We start from the raw sequence: 21326 nt of genomic DNA, 5'->3' as shown, positions 1-21326 counted from the left end.
TCCCTTTACCTCTGGGTAAAAAGGGACATATTGCTGCAATGTAAACAAGCTTCATCATCTACAGTTTGGGGATTTACAGCCTGGAAGCCCAAAGTTTTCTCTCACTTTCAGGGAAGGAATGAGGACAGTGTGTGCGTGCGCGAGAGACTAAGTGTATGTGTATGGGGTGGGGGGCATCAGATGGGAACACTGTAACTGAAGGCAACTCGGGGTGCAGCAGCAGCAGCAGCAATTCATTCCATGGATGAAAGCGAAGGAGGAGGGGGAGAAAATCCTCTTCTTCGGTGTTCGAATCGACCCGACCGGGACAGAATAACAACGCCGGACAACTGATCTGAAGCCAGCGCTTATACGGAGAGCTTCCCTGAGCCCGCGGAGCAAGGCAGCACCAGCAGCGCGGAGAATTTTCCAGAGCGTCCGTCCATCCATCCCGCTCTCCAGGCTCATACAGGTGACAAGACGACGCTTATTTCTGCCCTTTTTTGCAACTTCACCGCATCCAGTGACATCGACGCGCTCCGGACTCGCGTGCATTTTGTTTTGACGTGACACTCTTTTTGCCCGTTAAGGTCCATATGTGGCCGCGCGTGACGCATTTGCGCCCATTGCTGTTTTTTTTATTTTTTTTAGGCGCGTAGGCTATGTGTTGCGTTTTAGGACAAGTTCCCGTGCTGATTGGCGGACTGCTCATGTGCGACAGCGTTAACTTCTATGTTTCCCCAATAGTGTCACCCAGCCTGCCTCGGTGCAGAAGTTGGTCGGAATAATAATAGTGCGGTGCGCAGAGGGGAGGAAAAAAAAAGGTGACGGCGGCTTCCAGGAGGTCTTCAGCCCCCGAATTTACCATCATCATCACCATCACCATCATCATCAGCCCGGTCTGAGGATCCAATCTGCCCTCTGCCTACTTCGACCCGTTCGCAAAAGTCTATGTCGGCTGCTCAACTTGCCAAATCTGGTGACATTGTAGCCTCTCTGTGTGGTGACCAGCCCGGGTGGATATGCGGCGCGCCGAGGGAATGTGATAAGCAAAAAGGGGGGATTATTATCAGTCCCTCTCCTATTATAAGCTCAAAATGGATGCCGACGACAGGCTATGGAAACACCGCTGGAATAGCCGTTCTCCCCGCCGATCCGCGTGATATCTGAGCCCCGCAAACCCCCCTCCTCCCGTGTTTTCAAGTTGGGCTGATACTGAAAGGTGCGAGGTGTGTAGGATGCAGTCTGGAGTGAAGGCGCTCTCCGCAGGTGGAGGTGCGTCACTCTGCTGCCTGCTGCTCCTCTGGCTCATCTACTCCCATCTGCTGAGAGAGGGTAAGGCCATTTACATCTGTTTATTACCTCTGTCAGCAAGTCGGCATTGTCTCCAAGGGGCCTGGTGGTGGCTGGGGTGCAGCTGCACGCGGTGTGGTCGCATCCCGCCATGCTAGAAAAATCCCTAGAATATAATGAAAATAGCCCTGCAGGGACTTGTCATGTGTCTGTAGTGACCTTGTTGTACTTAATCGTATTTTTTATATCTCATATGGTATCACTATAACATTCCTATAAGAACTTATGATGTTTTGTAGTGACCTTATCATACTTTATGGTATTTTGTATCTTCTGTGGAACATTCCTATAGGACATTTTATATAGAGTTTATATTTTTTGCTGTGATATTTGTCTGGTGTCCTTTTCAAACTAACCTCACCATTTTCCTTGTTTCGGTGCCGTTTCCTAAAGCAACACACATCAGCCTCTTTTCTCAGGTGCTAATTTGCAGGGATTGATGCTTCGGTGAAGCCATGATTGAGCTTCAGGTGAAAAAAGCAACACTCTGGTCAGATAGTTGGCTGTGACGGGGGAAAGGCCTGACTTCGTGCCTTCATTAGATCGTTTCAGAGCTACATCATTTCTCTCTGGTTAAGACTACATCCATCCACGCTTTCCTGCTGAATAATAAAACCATTTATCTGCTGGTGCAATTACACCTTCACCCCGACACACAGCGGAAAGCCAAAGGATGCTTCCTCTCACGTTTAGCAGGGCCGGTGTTGTCGAAGGCATGCAGAATACAGACCAAAGCTCTGGAACTTTTTGGGGAAACGTTGAACGCTAAAGTTTGCAGATTAGATCTTCCAATCAAGCGTCGGCCGGGAGCATAATTACCCCTGTGGAGGAGGGACAGTGCCCACATCGATGTCTTTGGCCGCTTGCCGGATACAAAAGTAGACACTGATGTGAAAAATACACTGAAATATCCTCCCTTTTCCTTTAATTTGCAGTGTTTTGGCCCAAAATGCTGCCGTCACTGTCTTCTTCCCTGTCTCTCAAGCTACGGCATATCATCTGAGGAGTTACAGCATCCCTCCTCCTCCCCCCAGGCATCTATTATTGACTTGTTTTCATCTGAAAATGATCTCATTACCTTGTTATTGTGAGGTGCCAAACCGGTTAATCAATCCGTTATGAACTTGACCACCCCTGGTGTTCCGCAGAGTAAAACTAATCTCCCGGGTTCGCCCACCCCATTTACTCCTCCGGATATGATTTGATCTTTGACATGCTCTGCGTGCGTCGCTCAAGGTATCTCCTCCGCTCCTCCGCCTCGCTTTGGGCTGAATTTTAAGGATGAAGGTTGTAGTATTTTTTAATCCATACTGGTAATCTGCAAATCCTGCTAAAATCCTCCTTTGAAACTGGCTGCTTTGACCACTCAATCCTGTTGTGAGAGTACGCACTTCTGACCGCCATCGCTGTTTTATAATTCGGACTCTCGTTTCATTAGTCGGCGTTAAGTTAAGCCTGTATCATTTAGTGTGTGCGTCTCTTTTCTGATGGCAGACCTGTGAGTCAAACCACCTCTTCACCGCTTCCACCTCCACGGCCCCCGAGGGCCCCGGCAACAGAGCGAGGTGTGGGTGAACGGGTGGGCAGGAGGTGAAGCGGTGTGATGGTGGTGGTGGTGAGCGGCTGCTTTGCCTCCCTCCTCCGCCTCCCCTTCCGCCCCTCTGTGGCTCATCCGTCATGGTGGCCGGGACAGGAAATCAAAGCACAGTAGCCTGTCCGCGCACGCCATTGGGCCGGCGCACGCCACGATGAATGGCCTGTCAGCCCCCCCCCCCCCCCCCCCCCCCCCCCCCCCTCCCCCCTCCACGCTGCCAGTTTATTCAACGATAAATTTGGAAATGTCTGGATTTCCTCGCCGGACCCCATTCCGGTTCAGTGGTGCAGTCAGGGAGCGGTGGCAACCCTTCTCTGCTTTGTCAACCACAAACCTTGGTGGGGGGTGGGGGGTGGGGTGTGGGGGTGGGTGTCATTGTGAGGTTGGAGAAAGAGGAATTTTTCTCCTATTTGTAAGTTTGAGGTACATGGACAGTTGGCCTCTGCTGGAATTCAATGCCATGAATCAGTGCTTTGACTTTAAGTGACAATACGCAATATCCTCCTACTGAAATAATGTACTGTATGTAATCAAATGAAGCCATTGCTAATCCTTAAGATCCCTGTTTTTTTTTTTTAATTCTGTCTCCATCTTTGGTGCTCAGCGCTGCTGTGGTGTTTCTGCACTGCCCTTCCCAGAGATCACCTGTCAATCAAACAGTGTGTTCAGTACTTTTTTTGACGTCTTTTTCCTTTTTCTGTTGATGCAGTTTGAGTTTCTCTTTTCTTTGTCTGTTCAGCCATGGTGGCTATCACTGCTCATGCTAACTACCCAGTTCTTCTTCTTCTGTTGATTCCAAACAAACCAGAAACCTAAATCGCATCACTTCCTGTGCACCAGAGGGTTTTCCAACTTTCCAGACACCGGGTGTTTAGAACAGCAAATATAAAAGCTTTCATGACCTGGATATAGGTTGAATCACTATTGTGTTATAGCAATCAACAATAGGACATAGCAAAACAGACATTTATTTCTATTAAAATGTCATGGATTATTACTTTAAAACTATAATCAAGATAAGTTAGATCAACCAAGTGACTCGCAGCCTTGTAATAAATCTGCATCCGAAACTCATTGTCATATTAATGCAACAAGTCACTTAAAGGGGAATACCGCATGTCATAGCACATGTCACAAGTCACAATTCACATGTCATTTTGATTGCTTCGGACAATCCAATCAGGACTTACAGACACAAATAACTCTGTCCCAAAGCTAGGAACCAGAGACGACAATCTGTGCTGTCATTCTGATCTCCATGCTATAGATGGGAATGACAGCGCAGATTACATGAGACAGATCTACAGGCTATTGTCAGTAGTGACTCACTGTGGCTCTACAATCACTATGGAGCTGCTCCATTGATGAGGGACTCATGGACTCATGCGACGCCTCTCTGAAGTTTCATATCCAAATGTCAGTTGCAAACCAGACAATGGTCTTTTATCCCAGAAAATGATTCCGGAGCACCATCGCAGTTACCTTTTCCCCCCATCTTTTAACAGTTCCGTCTCTATGTGGGACGCAGTAATCTTTCATGGGGCAGATGAATGATGAATTTAAAAAATCTTTGGTCGGTATTCTCTTTTAAGCTTAGGGAGCGCTGCCTATCCATCCGAGCATTAAACTAATCAGAGTAGCAGTAGAATTACTGACTTTTTGAAGCAAAAAAAGGGATGATTTCAAATTCCGGTCCTCTTCAAGCCGGCATTAAGCATGCACAGGGAGGATCGCTTTGATTATGACCTTGGCTGTAAATTGTAAGCAAATCATCCCGGCTTTCCTCTATAGGCGCCGAAGCTGTAAAAATATGAGCATCTTTATGACAAAAAAATGAAAAGAACTTTTACAGCTAAATCAATTTGGCAGCGCACAAAGCTCATATTTCATAGCTCCCTGACTATGAATTCTGTTTAGCCGTCAGCTTTGACCTCCCTTGTGGTTGAGTATAGTGCACCGCTCAGTGTATTTCTGCATTGTTATTTTCTCTGTGGAAAGTACCGGGTTTGAAATTGCTCCATCAATGGCAGAGCGGTGTAAGTGATTTGGGTTATATTCCTTCAATCTTGTGTCCTGTTCTATTTTCTGTCTTGATACCATGATCGCATTCTCCTCAGGACGGGGCCGCGCTCGAACGTTAAAGCCACAGTTCGCTCCAGATACGCGATTGCTTGCGGAGGCGTAACAGTCTCTCCGATGCTCACTATTTTCTTCATGTTTGCATTAACATAAGGAAAACAAAGGAGTGCATCCTAGAGGGCTTTCTCAGTAAAAAAAAATTTGAGGTGACTCACTGTGGCTGTACAGTCCCCTCTGCGTTACATTCAACAAAGCAGCTATTTGCCTTTGCATTCAGTCTTTACGCCTCAAGCCTGTATTCACCCAGAACCAATTGTTTGAGTGAACTCCACATTGTAATATCACCACAATCTGGGCTGATGCTGCACCACTGCAATGATTCAGGTAACAAATCTATGAGAAGTTATGTACATTATATATAGACAACGCACATACCCTAAACCTAACCCTAAACCCTAAACAATAACCTTAACACTATGTAGACAAGACCGAAGTTTCAGTGTCTTAGTCCTATTCAAGTGTTTATTTAAAGGATAAGTTCAGTGATTTTGGACCTATATATAATTTGTCTCTTACATACTTGTAGTACTTGGACCCACAGAGAATATTGACTCCAGAGTCAGCTGTCCGGTGCTAGGCCATGTTTCTGCCCCGTCCGTTTGTGTCTGAAGGGTCGGATCAGATACGCAGCCATTTACATCAATACAGCGGATCTGAAACGGAGCTGGATCGGAGGATTTGGAGATACGCATGGGTTCTATTTTGTCGGGCAACGCAGCGGTCTGTTGTGTGTTTGAGCCATTTACACATATAAATGTCAAGATTTTGCCTATTATAGTCATTTATCACAATGTCAGTAAACAACATAGAGCATACATAAACCAATGCCACTGAAGTAAATGTTGGAGATGAGGTTATCCATGCATTTGCTGACAAGCCCTCTATTTGGCGACTGTACACCTATGCTCTCAAAAAAGGGACATAAGTACCCTATGTTTTGCATTAAAGTTCCGGTACAGCTTGAGTTGTTTATGGAAAAATAAGCAAAACTAGATAATTGTGTTCACTTACACATAGGTAAAATGTAGACAGGCGCAACACAACCAGCAGACCTTGGCGGAACAGTAGTGGAACGGGTGTAGCAGCTTAAAATGCTGCGCTGCAACCTGGCCGCAACAAGTTCGGATACACAAATTTAAAGCATGCAGTGTAGTTCAGGCGTTGGGCCGATAAGACGGCTGTATTTTTGCATAAAATCTTGCCTAGTGCAGCTTTAAAAATTCCTACTTCATTCCTAAGGTCTAGTACAATCCAGTTACGCATTTGTGAACATGAGCGACTCTCGAGTCCAAAGACTCGAACCTGTAATGTCAACAAGATGCAATACCTGGAACGGCTCCATAGACAATGGATAGTCAACTGACTGTGGGCCAACAGAGTGCTTATTTTGCTATTATTATAGAGAAATGAGCCTCATTCTATAATAGCATAGCATACCTCACATCTCCAGAAATCACCACGTCTGCTCCCATGCTCTCCTTTACCTTCTTTCCTAAATCGTTTCTCTCAGCTCCAGATTATACTATATGTTAACTTGCATAAATATTGATTGGACTGTTGTAGATCTGAAATAGACTGGAGGTATTCCCCTTTAAAGCATGCACATTAATATAAGGTGTGTGTGTCGCTCCAGTGCTCCGCTGCCCTACTTGTTTAGCAGCAGAGGATCATAGTGGTGTCAGGAAGCGTATAGCATGGGGTCAATGAAACATCTGCTCCTCTCACCTGGTGTCCTATTACATGCTACCTACTGCGCTGCAGGCGTCAAATGGTGTTAACGTAATGAGATGCACTTGGCTGTAGCTGTCTTGACTAGCATATGCTTATTTGAATCGGATTGCCATTAGATGTCATCCTGATTTGTTAATAACGGATGGAGCTGTGAGATTAGAATGGGCATGAAGGGAAGATGACAGCTTAGTGCTGCAGGTTATGGTCATAATGAGCGATGCAGTGGAGGGTAAAGCCAGCTAAACTCGCTTTTATCCACCTTTTCATTTGTGGGATAGAAGTTTATTGACTTTTTTATTCATAGTATACGTCAAAAATAGTGAGGATATGTTATATGAGGATTGGGCTTTCAAGGAAAAAAGTATAAATGAATACTTTTCTGAAAATATAATACATTTTTGTTTATATTGGTGGCTGTTTGTCTTATTGGAGATCATAGTTCACCCTCCTTTTTATTCACCACTACTTCACTGTTTAAAAAAGTGGTAATTGCAATTCAAATCGATAACTATAGCTACTACAAACATAACGATTTTGAGTGATCACTTGGGCCCTTAATAATTATGTCTCACAGCATTTTAATCTTGCACAGATGAGTAGTTGGGGTCATATCTGATTCGGTACATGTTAATATGATTGTCCTGCTCTCTAAACCATTTTGTATCCACTGGTACCTTGTTAACGCCGCCATTTTCATACTTGAAAACACCACTTCTATCAAGAAAGAAATGCAAATTGGATGAAGATAATTACTCAGACTTATTATTGTATGTTAGTGCAGTGATTAGAATTTGATTGGCTCTCTTACGGAACACTGGTTGAATTCGATGCCAGGAAATGTAGCCAGCACAGAATGTCCAAAACTCCCCACTATGGCTGGGTCTTTATGAGGAATAATAACAACTACAAAAAATATTGTCATGAATATTTAACTGCACTAACTTTACCAGAACATATGGTTAGAAACTATAGATTGCAATGATGTTCATTGCAATAAAACCTCACTTTCGTCTTTAGCAGCCCGCAAGTAATTACAATCTATAAAGGAATATTGTTTTAATATGGAAATGTAATCCTTGTCATAGTTCATTCAGTGTAGCCTGTCATATAATTTTATAGCAAAGTCCCTATGGAGAAGTCAAGCCTTTCTCACAGCCACCAATCTGGAATATGTTTCAATGCTATAAGAATATCGCAGAGGAGGGAGCTGTGACTCATATGATTGCCTTGTCTGAAATTGATAAAGGTATTTAATCAATTAGGAGCAACCACTGATATTTCTGAACTTTATTAATTTGAATTTATTTGTGAACAAGAAGGAAGGTTAGCTAAATTGGGAGATCTTCATGTTTTGTTGAGTCCAACAGAAAATTAATCCCTTGGTCAAACATCTAGTCTGGAGCCCTGGCTGTTAAAGGTGTCAAAAGACTGTAAAATAGTCAGAATCAATAACGTTGCAGTGTTAACAGGCACATTAACATGAAGCACCGGTACAGTAGTAACCCTGGCCAATGGGTTGTACCCACAGAACTTGAATGGATAGAACGGTCCTTCCACTGTTTGCCATGATAATTTGGCTAGTACATTTTAAAATGGCGATTATGCAATTGCTATGGTGACAACACAACTCTGGGCATTAAGGCTGTTAAGTGTGTCACACTTGCTTGAGGGTTAGTGTTAGTGTAGATGTGTCTGTTGCACGAGGGCTTAGCAAACTGTCAAAACTCAACTGAAAGCTACCGTTAGCGACGAGGCTAACGTAGCTTTATCAAAGACTGTACTTCTCTCTCTAGCTCTTCTAGTCAACATTAGCATGTTAGCAATCCACGGCAGCAAGGAGACAGAGAAGCTGCTTTGGTTCTTGCTGTAAAACCTCTCACCTCGGCGACTTACCGGATGCCGGTTCATACAGAAGCTAGCCCGATGGTAAACATCAAAATGGCCTCTGCTCCGACCATCCTGGAATGTTGATTTGAATAGGAATGACCGTTCTATCCATTCAAGTTCTGTGGTTGTACCCAGCACCAGATATTTCAAGTATAGGTTTTTCTATATTTTAATCATACCCTGTACATTGCAACTCAAGATATGTATTGCTTTAAGTTGCTAATCTCACTTTATCAATCATTTCTCAGTCCTGCAACGATGGACATAAAATATAGGGAGACATACAGTATGTGGACACATTGCAGCCTATTCCATGTAGAAATATAAAGATATTTATGGTCCTGTGGTTTTGTCATCTGCAATGTTTGATCAAAACATTGATATTGTCCAGCACAGACATGAGTTCACTCGTGTCTTTGCTCTAAGCTGTGCATTGGAACCACTGTGCGCGTGAGTGTCTTAGTGTATATATCGCCGCTTTGCACATGTATCGTCTTGTGATTCAGCGATGAGGTCATGTGGCTGCCGGTCGCCGCTCAGAGCCAGTCTCTGCGCTCTGTATCGGCTTCCCGTAGCGCCGTAGACGTCGCCTGTGATGGAAACCGGAGCCCGGACGGCCGCCCGGTGCCATCCCTCACTTGGCACGCTTGTCGCCGCCGCCGCAGCCGTATGCGCATTTCATCATCTGAAATAGAGACGAGGCCAAGTGCCTTCGCGCTGCCGAGTGACAGAAACCCCCTGTCACATGAATTAACTCCCCTACGCATGACGGAGCGCTGGCCGTGGCTGAGGGCACTTTACGAAGCGTACCCCCCCCACCACCACCACCACCACCACCACCGCTCCCCACTTCAGCTCGCTCCCTCCCTCCCTTCCTATCCGCCTCCTTCAGGCTTATCGCATGAAGCCCATTCATCTGTTCACTGTTGAAACATGGGAGAGAGCGCCGATATCTGATGGCGCTGCCGCCCCCCAAGCACCCGCCAAGTGCAGGGACTCGTTTCAGCAAAAAAAAGGGAGTGGAGGGTGGGGTAGGTGGCGGTGTTGGTGGCGGGGGAGTGGCGGGTGGGGTAGTCGGGTTGATGCCGTGAAATGAAAACGTGCATAGCACTCCAAGCCGGCCCCCAGTTCTTTGTAGAGCCGGTTGTGTTTTATGTCTCCCTAGACTGCTCTAGGTGATAGTTTAATGTAAAAATCCATCCATCTTATCAGTCTAAATCACAAATTGTGGCTACAACAGAGAAGAGCGTCCCATCCCCACTAATTCAGACACTGTAGATTTACCCAATTTACCCAAATTAAATTCTGGTGTTGGGTATGGTCATTGACACGAAATCTTCCCACAAATCCAAACTTCAGCGCGAAATTCTAAATGGTCTCCTAACAGCAGTGCAGTTTACTGATATCACATTAGGCCTACATAATTTCTGGGTAATGAAGTCCTTCAATTTTTAAAAAATTCAAACAATTATCGCTCGCTGCCACTTGGGGTCATCAAAGTGTGAAGTTGCTTAATGCAGCCTTATTTAAGTTATTTGTGACTTTTATCGCCCTCTATCTGCGATCAAGAAATTGCACCAACATTGACAAGTCTCTGGCACAGCTTACGGTCACATTTTCAGATTCAATAGAACGAGTAAGCTAGCTAATTAGAGCTGATATCCAACAGAAACGTCTACTAACAAGGTAATATATCACTATGCAAAATAATACTGCTTTTTGCTTTTTTTGGCTTGAGAACGAAATGTGCTGCAATGCTGGTAGTGGTAGTGGTAGTTCACTTGTAGCACTGTCTTTGAGCAGCTGAAAATGGTCAGAGCGCAGAGACTGACAGGTTCATCATGGTCATTTTGTGCTATTGGACAGTAAAATACATATGTTACTTAATCACCTTTAATTTGGTGGTTTTTGAGAAGTGGCAATATTAAGGAGTGGTGGTTGGAGCGTGCCATAATACAGTAGCCAGGAATAAAATGGAATTGGAGGGTCTGACCTTATGCTTATCTCAAATCTGTCCCTGAACTGAGCAGCTTTTATTTCAATGTGTTTTCCTATTCATTCAGTAGGCTAAGTGAAAGGTGTTTCTTTCTTCAGATTACAGTTCTAAGGTCATGAGTTGCTCTGTATCCACAATTAATTCTATACTTTACTCTTGGAAAAGGAGCAGATAATTACAGTTCAAATTCAGTCCCATTTGATGGTCACACATGTACTAATTAAGTTCAGCTAAGCAGGCAAACATCTGTCTATTGAATGGTTTTGTTAGTTTGCTCACTTGAGGCTGGTGGTGCACTACTAGACTTTAAATGACTAATTGATATGGAAAATGTGTCCTCGACTGTACATATATTGAAACCTTTGTTCTTCCAGATGTGTGTTTGAAGTATTTCTGAAGGGAGTTGGTAGCCCTAAGCAACGGAGATTAAACTTTGAGTAAAGCTCACTTCTCTGCAAAACATAAGACATATAGCAGTTAATAACTTCCTCGTACACACCAGGTTAGCCCAAATAAAAGACAATTAACTATGCTCCTCAAAGATTTTCCAATATGCCTCCTAGACAAAATCACTATCTCATCATTAAATGTTAAAATGAGGCTGTGAACTACAAAAGGCCATGCAGGGGGCTTCATTCACTACATCCAAACATCTACGCATTGTAATTGTTACTGCCGTATTGTATTGTTTGCCTATGGCTCTTGCACAGGGAAGGCTGCAGAGCCGAGTGTGTTTGTCTGACTCAGCTCTGCATATAAGGAGATTATTGACTAGATAACACTTATCATGTAAAAGCTTCAGCTGCAGTTCTGGAGCTGGAGCGAAACTTAAAACCTTCAGAGTCGTCCGACCTTGCGTTAATCGTGATCCCGCGTGTTTGTAGAAACATTTGCGTTGTGGTTATTCCCACTAGAAATTCACCTCTCTGGGTCCTAAAATGCCTCAAAATGTTCCTCCTCTCCAACTTGAATCATTCAAATTCACTCAATATTTCATGTGGACATAATTCAAATTGGACTATTTGTTGGGAAAAAGTTGAGTAAAGAGTTTGAAAGTGTTTTTTTTTTATCAACTCTTTATACTCCCCTGACATGAGAAGTCAAGATGATGAAGGGAATGCTCCCTCTCAGATGTTTTTAGAGATGGAAAATTTGTATTTCCCAAACAGTCCATTTGCTGCTGAAGCCCCCATGTGAGTTGCCCGTTTCTCCAATTAATTTAGAGATCACATTCTGACAAACTTCTCTGAAAAAAAACCCTAATAAACCAGACATCCCTAGGCTTGGAGTTATCCATCAATTTGCAGTGCCTGAAATAATTCTCTTTGCTTGGACAGCAACATGAGACAGACAGACACCATGGAGATTTCTGAGCAAAGGCACTCGTCAAGTTAAGACATTTTGTCCATTTGCTGCCTCACCAGGGCAGCAGGCTTGGTTGTGCTGCAGGTCAGCATTACCCAGCAGCCACTGGCATGTCAACCCAACCAAGAATTGGCCAAAATATTTCACAGAATGGCCCATGTAACACTTTACCAGTTTAATATTCTAATTAAAAATCTAAACTGGAGAAATGGAAAAAGTCACCCTTTGGATAAAGGGGGAAACAAATGGTTTCCGAATGAAAAACACAGTTTTTAACTTACAATTAAGACTAGCCAAATAGAAAAAGAGGCTTTTTTAACAGATTTCGGAGTGCCTTGGATTTCTCTTTTCCACAATTACCAGAGGATCTTTTTTATCCAAAGAGCACACAATCCTACTATTTAGCATTAAAAGTTACAAAGCAATCCAGCCTCCTGTTTTCTGAGATTTCAGCACATCGCAGTGAATCTCCCATTTATCTATTTTTCATGTTGAATTAGAATATTAAACTGCTAAGCGTTACACAGACCGCCAAATGGCTCTGCATCTGGGCTGCCTGTTGGTTGTTTGTAACTCTGAACGCCGGTTCCTCCTGCATAATATGTTCATTACAGTCTCATTATGGTAATGCGATGTACTTTGCTCCTCGCTGCTGTGTTTGGCAGGCCAGTTGGCGGTGGGAACCTGTGAGATAGTGATGCTCAACAGAGACAGCAGCGTTCCCAGACGGACCATCGCCCGGCAGACGGCCCGCTGCGCCTGCCGGAGAGGCCAGATTGCCGGGACCACGAGGGCGAAGCCGGCCTGCGTAGACGGTGAGTGGGACGACTCCGCGCTGTCTGTCTGTCTAACTCAGGGATGGGATGACGATTTCGCTTTTTAGCTCTTCCTCCCTGGTTGAAAGTGTGCTGATTAGAGAAATCAGCGGCTGGAGCGTTTGGTTGGAATGAAAACCTGCAGACTCCCGGCCCTCCATGACACATAATTGCCCTCCCTGCTCTAATCAGTATTCCTAAAAGCAGTAGCCTAGAGCAGTGGGTTTCAATCATGTGCAACTGTGACTCAAGAGTCTGCAGGTTTTCATTCCAATGAAACACCACCCCAGCTGATTTCACTTAATAGTTCCCCCTCTCTTGCTGAAAGGGCTTTAGGTAGTGAAATGAAAAGGCAGATGAGAGAGGGGGGCTTTCTGAGAGGAAGGTTGCCGGTTCGAATCTCCCAACCGATTGAGAAAATGTGGGTGGGGAAAGTGAATCCTCTCCCTTCCCTCAACACCTACTGTCACAGTCCCATTGAGCAAGGCACTGAACCCCACTGGATTCCCAGTGTGAATGCGTGGAACTGTATAAACGTGAAGCAGGGGGTTAATGGAAAAGAGCAACTTCCCCCTGGATAAATGTAACCAAAAGGTCATTGAGGGAGGTCCCAATGGGCCCCCAGGAAAATTAGGAACAGTTTAATTAAACTATAATTGAATTCATTAGAAATTATCCCAGTTAGAGAACGATTATAAGAATGACTATTCTAATCATAGCCGCCGCTCTCTCCGCTATAATCTCTCCACCTACAGCGCACAGTTCTACAGTTCAATGCTAAATCAACAACAACAGAATTCTTCCCATATGGAGTCAATGAGGGTCTGTAGTTGTTTAATGTGTCTATTTGGGGGTCCATGACATGAAACTGTTGGTGGTGTTGGCAGTTGGTGATTAGCATAAGGCAAACAACCACTGATATATACAAAAATCAGTCATATTTTCAGATATTCATTAACGCAGATTATTCAGAAATGCAGTCATGCCATATTTGCATATAACAATTCGATACTGCTTACTAAGATGTATTCTATTAATTTAGCCAGCACCATAGCTCCTGCATCACATCGCTAGCTTGTCTGGGAAGCTAAGCAGGTCTAGCTGTGGTTAGTCCTTGGATGGGAGACCACCTGGTGCTGGAAGTGGTGTTGGAGGACCAGTAGGAGGTGCTCTTCCCTCTGGTCTCATGAATAATATCCCCAATGCCCCAGGGCAGAAACAGGGACTCTGTCCTGTGAGTGAGCACCGTCCTTCGGATGAGACGTTAAACCGAGGTCCTGACTCTGGTCAATAAAGATCCCATCGGCACTTATCGCAAGAGTAGGGGTGTAACCCCGGTGCCCTGGCAAAATTCCCCCCAAAAAACAGGCCTTCCTTCCATCATGGCCACCTAATCATCCCTCGTTACCTAATTGGCTCTTTCAGTTCTCTACTCTCCACTGAGATAGCTGATGTGTGGTGAGCGTTCTGGCGCAAACTGGCTGCCGTGCATCACCCAGGTGGGTGCTACTCATTGGTGGTGGATGAGTTGAGTCCCCCCCCCCCCCCCCCGACATGTGAAGCGCTTTGAGTGCCTTGAAAAGCGCTATATAAATGTAATCAATTAATTATTATTATTATAAATAAAAAGGTGGTAAATTGGTTTTAGTTGTGTTTACCCTCCACTATCAATGGTTTAGGATAGGAAGGCTTTGCCAGCCCAACATAGGAAAGGGTATTGCGTCTCTCCCTTTTTTGATGCATATTAGACTCCTATTGGTTGTCTGCTTTATGCCTCCCCCACCCAATCAGTGTGACACCAGCAAATTGGTCAACACTTTGCGTCTCTCCCATCGTCTTCGGTGTGTATATATAGTGCTGCATTTTCCTGTTGATTGTTGTCTGAAGGCTTCCTTGGCCAGCGTTCAATATGCTCTAGTTCAATAAGCATTGCTTTTAATGGAGAGTGTGTAGCGCCCATCCATTTTGTAATTGTTATTTTTGGGAACCATTTCGCTTTTATTGGACAGCATCTAGCGGAGAGTGATGGGAGAGATGGGGGGTGGGGGATAGGCGATGCAGATTGGATCTCACAATATCACAAGCATCAGATGCACCATTAGGTCCGCTACGTCACGCAATGACTCATCCCCGATGACAATCTTAATCTAATAGGCCTGATATGACCCTGCCGTCCCCGTAGAGCCAGTGTCATGCTTTCCACACTCCTTTTAACTACCCCACTCTCTCTCTCTCTCTCTCTCTCTCTCTCTCTCTCTCTCTCTCTCTGCAGACGGCTCTCTGTAACACTCAACAGATGCTAATTAACTTAGAGAGAACTATGATTACAGCGGCAGGAAATTGATTATTACTGGCTGTGCGCCGCGCCGCGCCCTACACTCCATTAATAGCCAGTGCATTAAAGATGGAACCTGTTGCTCACGGGCCCATCTAAAAGGCCTGGCCGCTGACAACTGAAATGGTGTCCGTCATCACGAGGATTTAAAGGGAAACTCATCCATATTATACGAACACAGTGGGTTTAATGCTTTCGCTATAAACATGTTCTTCCCCGACCTTTAGTTCATAAGATATTCAGTTACGCTTTGTGTTGATGTGAATTCCCATAAATTCTCCTTTGCCCTTCTAAGTATATAAACCAATTTACGGACTTATAAACATATTTATTCTCGCTGAGGCTTTGGGATATTCCATTTTTTTCCCCCCACTGAGCTGTTATTAAAACAGCAAGGGCTCAGCGTCCTCTGGGTCATATCACTCGAGGTCAATTTCAAGTAACTCTCAAACTCGATAAATCTCAAAGCGAAGGAAGTAGTGGGCCGCTCTCTGCAGTTTTGGGAGATGTGTGAGACAATGTTCCTAATACATGAGATTTGATTTTTTTAGAATGGTGCTCTTTCATGGAAATGGAAACATCAGGAACTGTCCATGCCGAGTGAATAAAACATTAGGAACTCCTTACCCCTGCGCTCCGGTAGTTTCAAAATGACAGTGATTACAGGTCAAAGTGAAAAACTTCAATAACCAGTCATATCTCCTTCATGCTTGAATGCCATGGAATCTGATGCACATACCCAGCTATCTTTGCTCTACAAATTTGCTTCCAGGATCATTGATGTATGCCATAATGGATTTTCCACCATTTAGAATTTCTCTGTTTTTCCCCCTAAATGCTGGTACACATGATCATCGTTTGCCTATGGAGAGCGGTGGCAGTGCTACTTTTGCCTCAAAACTTACTAATATTTCATGTACCCAAACTCTTATTTGATGAATAAGAAAAATCCACAGCTTTCTTCAGATCTAAGCTCAGGTACATTGTACAAATGTACGATCTGCAACTGGTGGCTTAGAAGAGACGATTTGGCGTCAACGAATGTTTTTATATCCCCCGCCTTCCTGCTAGCTTGCGCGCTTTTGTGACGACATATCGACTAGCCTACCTACGACTTGTTATTCTTTTTTTTTTTATTCATTGAACAATATCACACTACATGACAAAAGATAAGTGCAACGCTATTAAAAGTAACTTCTTTTGTTCGTTTTTTTTTTTTCATGAAGTGTTGCAAGCCTTTTTTGCGTTGCAAGCCTTTTCTGCTCCCTTCCTGTGATGTGAGTTACCGTTGTGCTGGTTTAGTCTGTATACACTGGAGGATTATGTGCTCGTCTCCCTCCTCTCACTCTAATCTTCTCTCCTCTCCTCCCTGTCTCCCTCTCTCTCCTTGGCCTGTTGTTGCCATGCCACCGCATCACACTGCAATCATATGAAGCTTGATGGCCACCGTGATAAGAGTCTGCATGCAGCAAAGATATATGCAAGCTGCAAGCGTCACACGCTTTCTCTCTCTTCACCTCAGTTTTAACTAACTGTGACATAAATGCTCAAATGTATCCATGATAGCAGCTTAGTTAACATCCATCCAGCTGTTACTGGTTTGTGTTAGCCTGGTTGTTGTATAGCTAGTTTGCTAGCATTGCTAACTAGTTGGATAGAGGAAAAGACACATCAATGTAGTAATGTTATTAAATGATTGGCATTTTCTTTTTTTCTTTTTTTGTTCTATCACACAATAAATTGCTTTACTTTATGCACTTCATTTTGTTTTTTTATAGCCTTAACTCCTTTTTACATTGCATGTCTCTAACAATGTCTGTTTTTGTTTAGGTAACTCAGTAACTTAAACGTACTCTGAGTGCATTTTAAATGAGCTACTTTTTACTTTAACTTTAGTAGAATTTTTACACCACTACTTTCACTTCTACTAGAGTAAATTCCAGCAAACCAACAGTGCTTCTACCTTGGATAACATGGTAGTTTGCAGCCGTCTGGCTGTGTTGCTGTGCTGTGCCGGGCAGCTAGGCAGGGCTTGGCACCGCGTACAGGGGGACAGATGGTCATATGTGTATCTGGTGGGAGGTCCAGAGCTGTCCCCCAGCAGGGACCCTGGCAGCTGACAAGCCTGGGCCGACGTCCACGAACTCTGGGTGGGACTCCGACAGTGACGGCGACAGAACGGGCCACCCAGGTGTCACCCAGCCAGACGGACAGACGGCCTTAACCACGACAGCCAGCTGTTTCACCTCTGCTACTGCACACCCAGCCATTACAAAACAGGAAAACAGGACTTTGGTTGGCCAAAACTCAGAAAACCATGTTAAAAACGCAGTACAAAACTAATAGCCTACTACTACTGCTAATACTACGATTACTACTGCTACTATTACTGCTACTACTACTACTACAACTGCTACTACTACTACTACTACTGCTACTACTATTACTACTGCTACTACTACTACTACAACTGCTACTACTACTACTACTACTGCTACTACTATTACTACTGCTACTACTAATACTACAACTGCTACTACTACTACTACGGCTACTATACTGCTACTGATACTACTACTACTAGTACTGCTACTGCTAACAACCCCATATATAACCAGGAAGCTGAAAGTCTAGTATTGTGTTTGTGTGTGTCTGCATGTGTGTACGCAAGCATATTGGATAGAGATAGGTTTGATGGATGGAGGCGGGCCGAAGTGAAACTGCAGCGATGCCATTTTGATGCTGCTTGTGTTATTCATGATGCCTTTGTTGATGATAGTATCACCACAATGCTCTCCCAACAAATGCTCCACGGCTTATGGCACCAGGAAATTCATCAAGTCATCATAGATCAAGTCAAACTGTCATAGATGGCATTGAAAAAGTAACAAGGGCATGCTATGGAGTACCTAGATACTGTGGCAGGAGCTGAAAATGCATTTATTTTAGCCAACCTCCGCTACTCTGGGTTGGTTGGCTGATGCACTCCGCGGTTAGTCAGCACTCCCCCCGCTTTGCCAGCTCAGCTTTTATTCTGTGCCCTGGAAATTGAGTTTTGCTGGCCCTGTAATGTACTCAAAACTACATCTGCAAGTGACTGATAAATCTACGCTTTGTCGCGCCTGACGGATGGCTGTGAAAATGGAAATTCACCGCGGCATGTTGCTGTGTCAGGAGCAGGGTCGCTTTAGTTTTTCCCCCGTTCATCAAGGAATCGCTGGGTAGGGTGAAGCAGAAATGACCGCTCTGTCCTAAAATCTAGTTGCAGGCCTTTAATATTTTGTTTAGCTTGTTCTGTTCAATGAAGTGACAGGGGGATGGACTGCTTTGTTCCATTGCTCTGTCCACGGTAAACCTAGCTTCCTTATTGCACTGTATGCACCTTCCTCTTTCCTCAGATGTGTCAACAATATCTGTTATTTGCTGAGGGAGAATGGCTTTATATCTACAGAGCAGTAATTTCCAAGGACCAATTTCCAACGACAGACTGTTAACAAGGCTTGGACCGGGGTTACCTCACAGTGAAATGTCACAAGGCCTCCCTTTCCACACCTCTTTACTCTCTCTCTCTCTCTCTCCCTCTTTCTGCCGCCCTCGGCTCTCCTGTGGACATTCAACGAATTGTACTCCCTCTCTTTCAATTTGCCGCCCGTGTTACCTCGTTCCATAGCGCGCTGCCCTGAGGGATCGTGGGTAGGCAGGAGCGGCGGCCCCGGCCAGGTCCGCAGAGAGCTGATAACCTTTCAGTGTTGCTTTAGCACACTGTGTAAAGAACAATCAGTGCTTATCAGCGTGGACTACAGGCAGATGCTAATTCAGTGTCATGCAGACAGATTGCAGAGAGAGAGAGAATGGGGGCATCGCTGGCTCTCACTCCAACCGCCTGACATCTACAGCAGACAAATAACTTTCATAAGATTGAAAACCAAGTCCATTCGATTTTTATTGCCTTCCTCCTCTGTATTCCATTCTCTCTATATATTTATCTGGGGTTAGGTAGGTTACTTTGAAAGTATATTCCATTACAGTTACCAGTTTACCTCATCAAAATTGTAATGCAATCCAAGGGATTAGCCAAATTCAATAATGTATTCTGATTACTTTCAGATTACTTTGCCATATTTGAGGTATAAAGGAAGAAAAGGTGAAAAATTTACAAAGTTCAAGAAATGTACTTTGAACTCTTGTTCAAATTTTCTTCTGTGCTGTGTTTTCCAAAGACCTAGAACACCTGACACTATTTAAATGGCCTTCCTGTAAGTAATCCTCCAGTATCTATAATCAAAATACATTATATTTTCGGTAACATAACAAAATAGTTAAAAAAAAATGTATATTGAGAATACAAAACGCTGTTACAAGTATTTCATTACTACCACACCCTGTCATTATCTCTTTCCATCTGTTGCTGTTGTCATATGAAAACCTCACAACTTTCAACAATTTTCCCTTTTTAACTTAACTAATTGGAGGATTACATGGTCATCTATGGGTTCAGAAAATGCTACAACCTTTGAACTTATGAAACCCTTTCAAAGCGCATAGAATAAACCTCAAAAGTGCATGGTCATTAAGATAAAAACTAGATGAAACTAATAACTAAAGTTACTGCTAACATACACATAGCAAGGCCTACTACAGTAACATTAAATACTCAACAAAGGATTAAACCCTGTAAGCAAAAACTAAATCCAACAATCTCATGTTGTAACATGACACGACTTACGTAGGAAACGAGGGAACTTGAAATGAATCTTGTACTAGCCAGCCAAATACTTTCAAAAGCAATTAAAAAGTAAAAATCAATCTTCTGATGCAGCTGCAGTGAAAACTAGCGGCAGCTGGAGCATCAGCTGGTCTATAAAGGTTACTACCACAGGCAGTTCAGACATGGCAGTTCAGCAAGGACCTAATGAAAATCCTACAGTCCCTTAGACACAGCAGCACATGGACATGCTTCTGGCTAGCATAAAACAGGATCTATCTATCTATGTGTCTGTCCGTCTAATTTTACTTATTTCCCCTCCCCAGCGCGAATCGTCCGGAGCCGTCAGTGGTGTGAGATGGCGCCCTGCCTGGAGGGCGAAGTCTGCGGCCTCCTGTTCAACCGATCTGGGTGGACCTGCACCAGAGACAGCGGTCGCATCAAGACCGTCACGGTAATTTACAAGACACAGCACTAGCATATGCTGTTTGGTGGAGGCTTTTATCCAAAGCACCTTACAGTACCCTGCACGGCACGCATACATTTTTAGCATGGGTGGCCCCCAGTGGGAATCAAACCTCTAACCCTGACAGCGTTCGTACCATGTGAGGCCTCAGCCACCAGTCAACTCAGGACTAGCAGCAGCAGACTTCAGTCAAACAGCAGGCCATCGTTCAGGTTCAATTAAGCAAACACACCAGTGTGGCTCTCTGAAGTGAAAGACAATTTGCAGAAATTCTGCCTAGAACATACGTATAATGGTTCTGACTAATGCTGACTACCTAAGAAGGTTATAATGATGAAGGTAAACAATACTAAATCAGGATATGAATATGAGCAGTTGATTGACTCATCTGCTGACACGAGAGAGAACTAAAATTTTGGTGGTCTCTGGATAAGATTATTTATAATGTATCAGTACAGCGCTGAGAGTAGTAAAAAAAACATAGCTGACAACAGTGAGGACCTGTTTCTGACTAAGGCTTTGTGAGAGACGTAAAAGAATAGAAAACTTGCTTAATTTTTGATCCCTTCAGTATGATGTCACCTGGTCCTCTGAGGCCCGGCTCGCAGTGCAACATGCATCTAGTGCCTCTGAACTGGCAACGCTGCAGCGTTGACGCTACTGAACAGTTTGCACTGTGATTGCTACTTACTTTGTTCACCAGTGAAACAACACACAGGCGTCAGTTGGGTATGGCAAGGTGTGGCACTCATCATACCTCAGCCAGATTGAGTCCAAATCAACAAGATCTTGATCTTGTTGTTTTTATCATTAGAGTGGAGAGCAAAGATCCAGCAAAAATCACCAGAAAACTACTTGGAAGCCATGACAGTGATAGTTTGGTGAGCTATGTCAAATTATTTATCACATTCACCAAATAATAATAACTTCAGTCATCAGTCTCCAGAAATGTTGTCTATTT

At 44.0% G+C, this 21326-nt stretch overlaps 1 protein-coding gene across 1 annotated transcript; it reads left to right on the top strand.

Moving 5' to 3' along the window:
- Positions 1–1217: 1217 nt before the first annotated feature.
- tafa5l (TAFA chemokine like family member 5, like) lies at positions 1218–20377 on the top strand. The gene is made up of 3 exons (XM_071900159.2): positions 1218–1314; positions 12710–12859; positions 20226–20377. The coding sequence occupies exons 1-3, from the start codon at positions 1218–1220 to the stop codon at positions 20375–20377; spliced, it is 399 nt and encodes a 132-aa protein (XP_071756260.2).
- Positions 20378–21326: the final 949 nt, after the last annotated feature.

The sequence above is a fragment of the Centroberyx gerrardi genome, chromosome 14 (assembly GCF_048128805.1).
Source record: "Centroberyx gerrardi isolate f3 chromosome 14, fCenGer3.hap1.cur.20231027, whole genome shotgun sequence".
Taxonomy (NCBI): domain Eukaryota; kingdom Metazoa; phylum Chordata; class Actinopteri; order Beryciformes; family Berycidae; genus Centroberyx; species Centroberyx gerrardi.
This window is presented reverse-complemented; position numbering and strand designations above follow the sequence as displayed.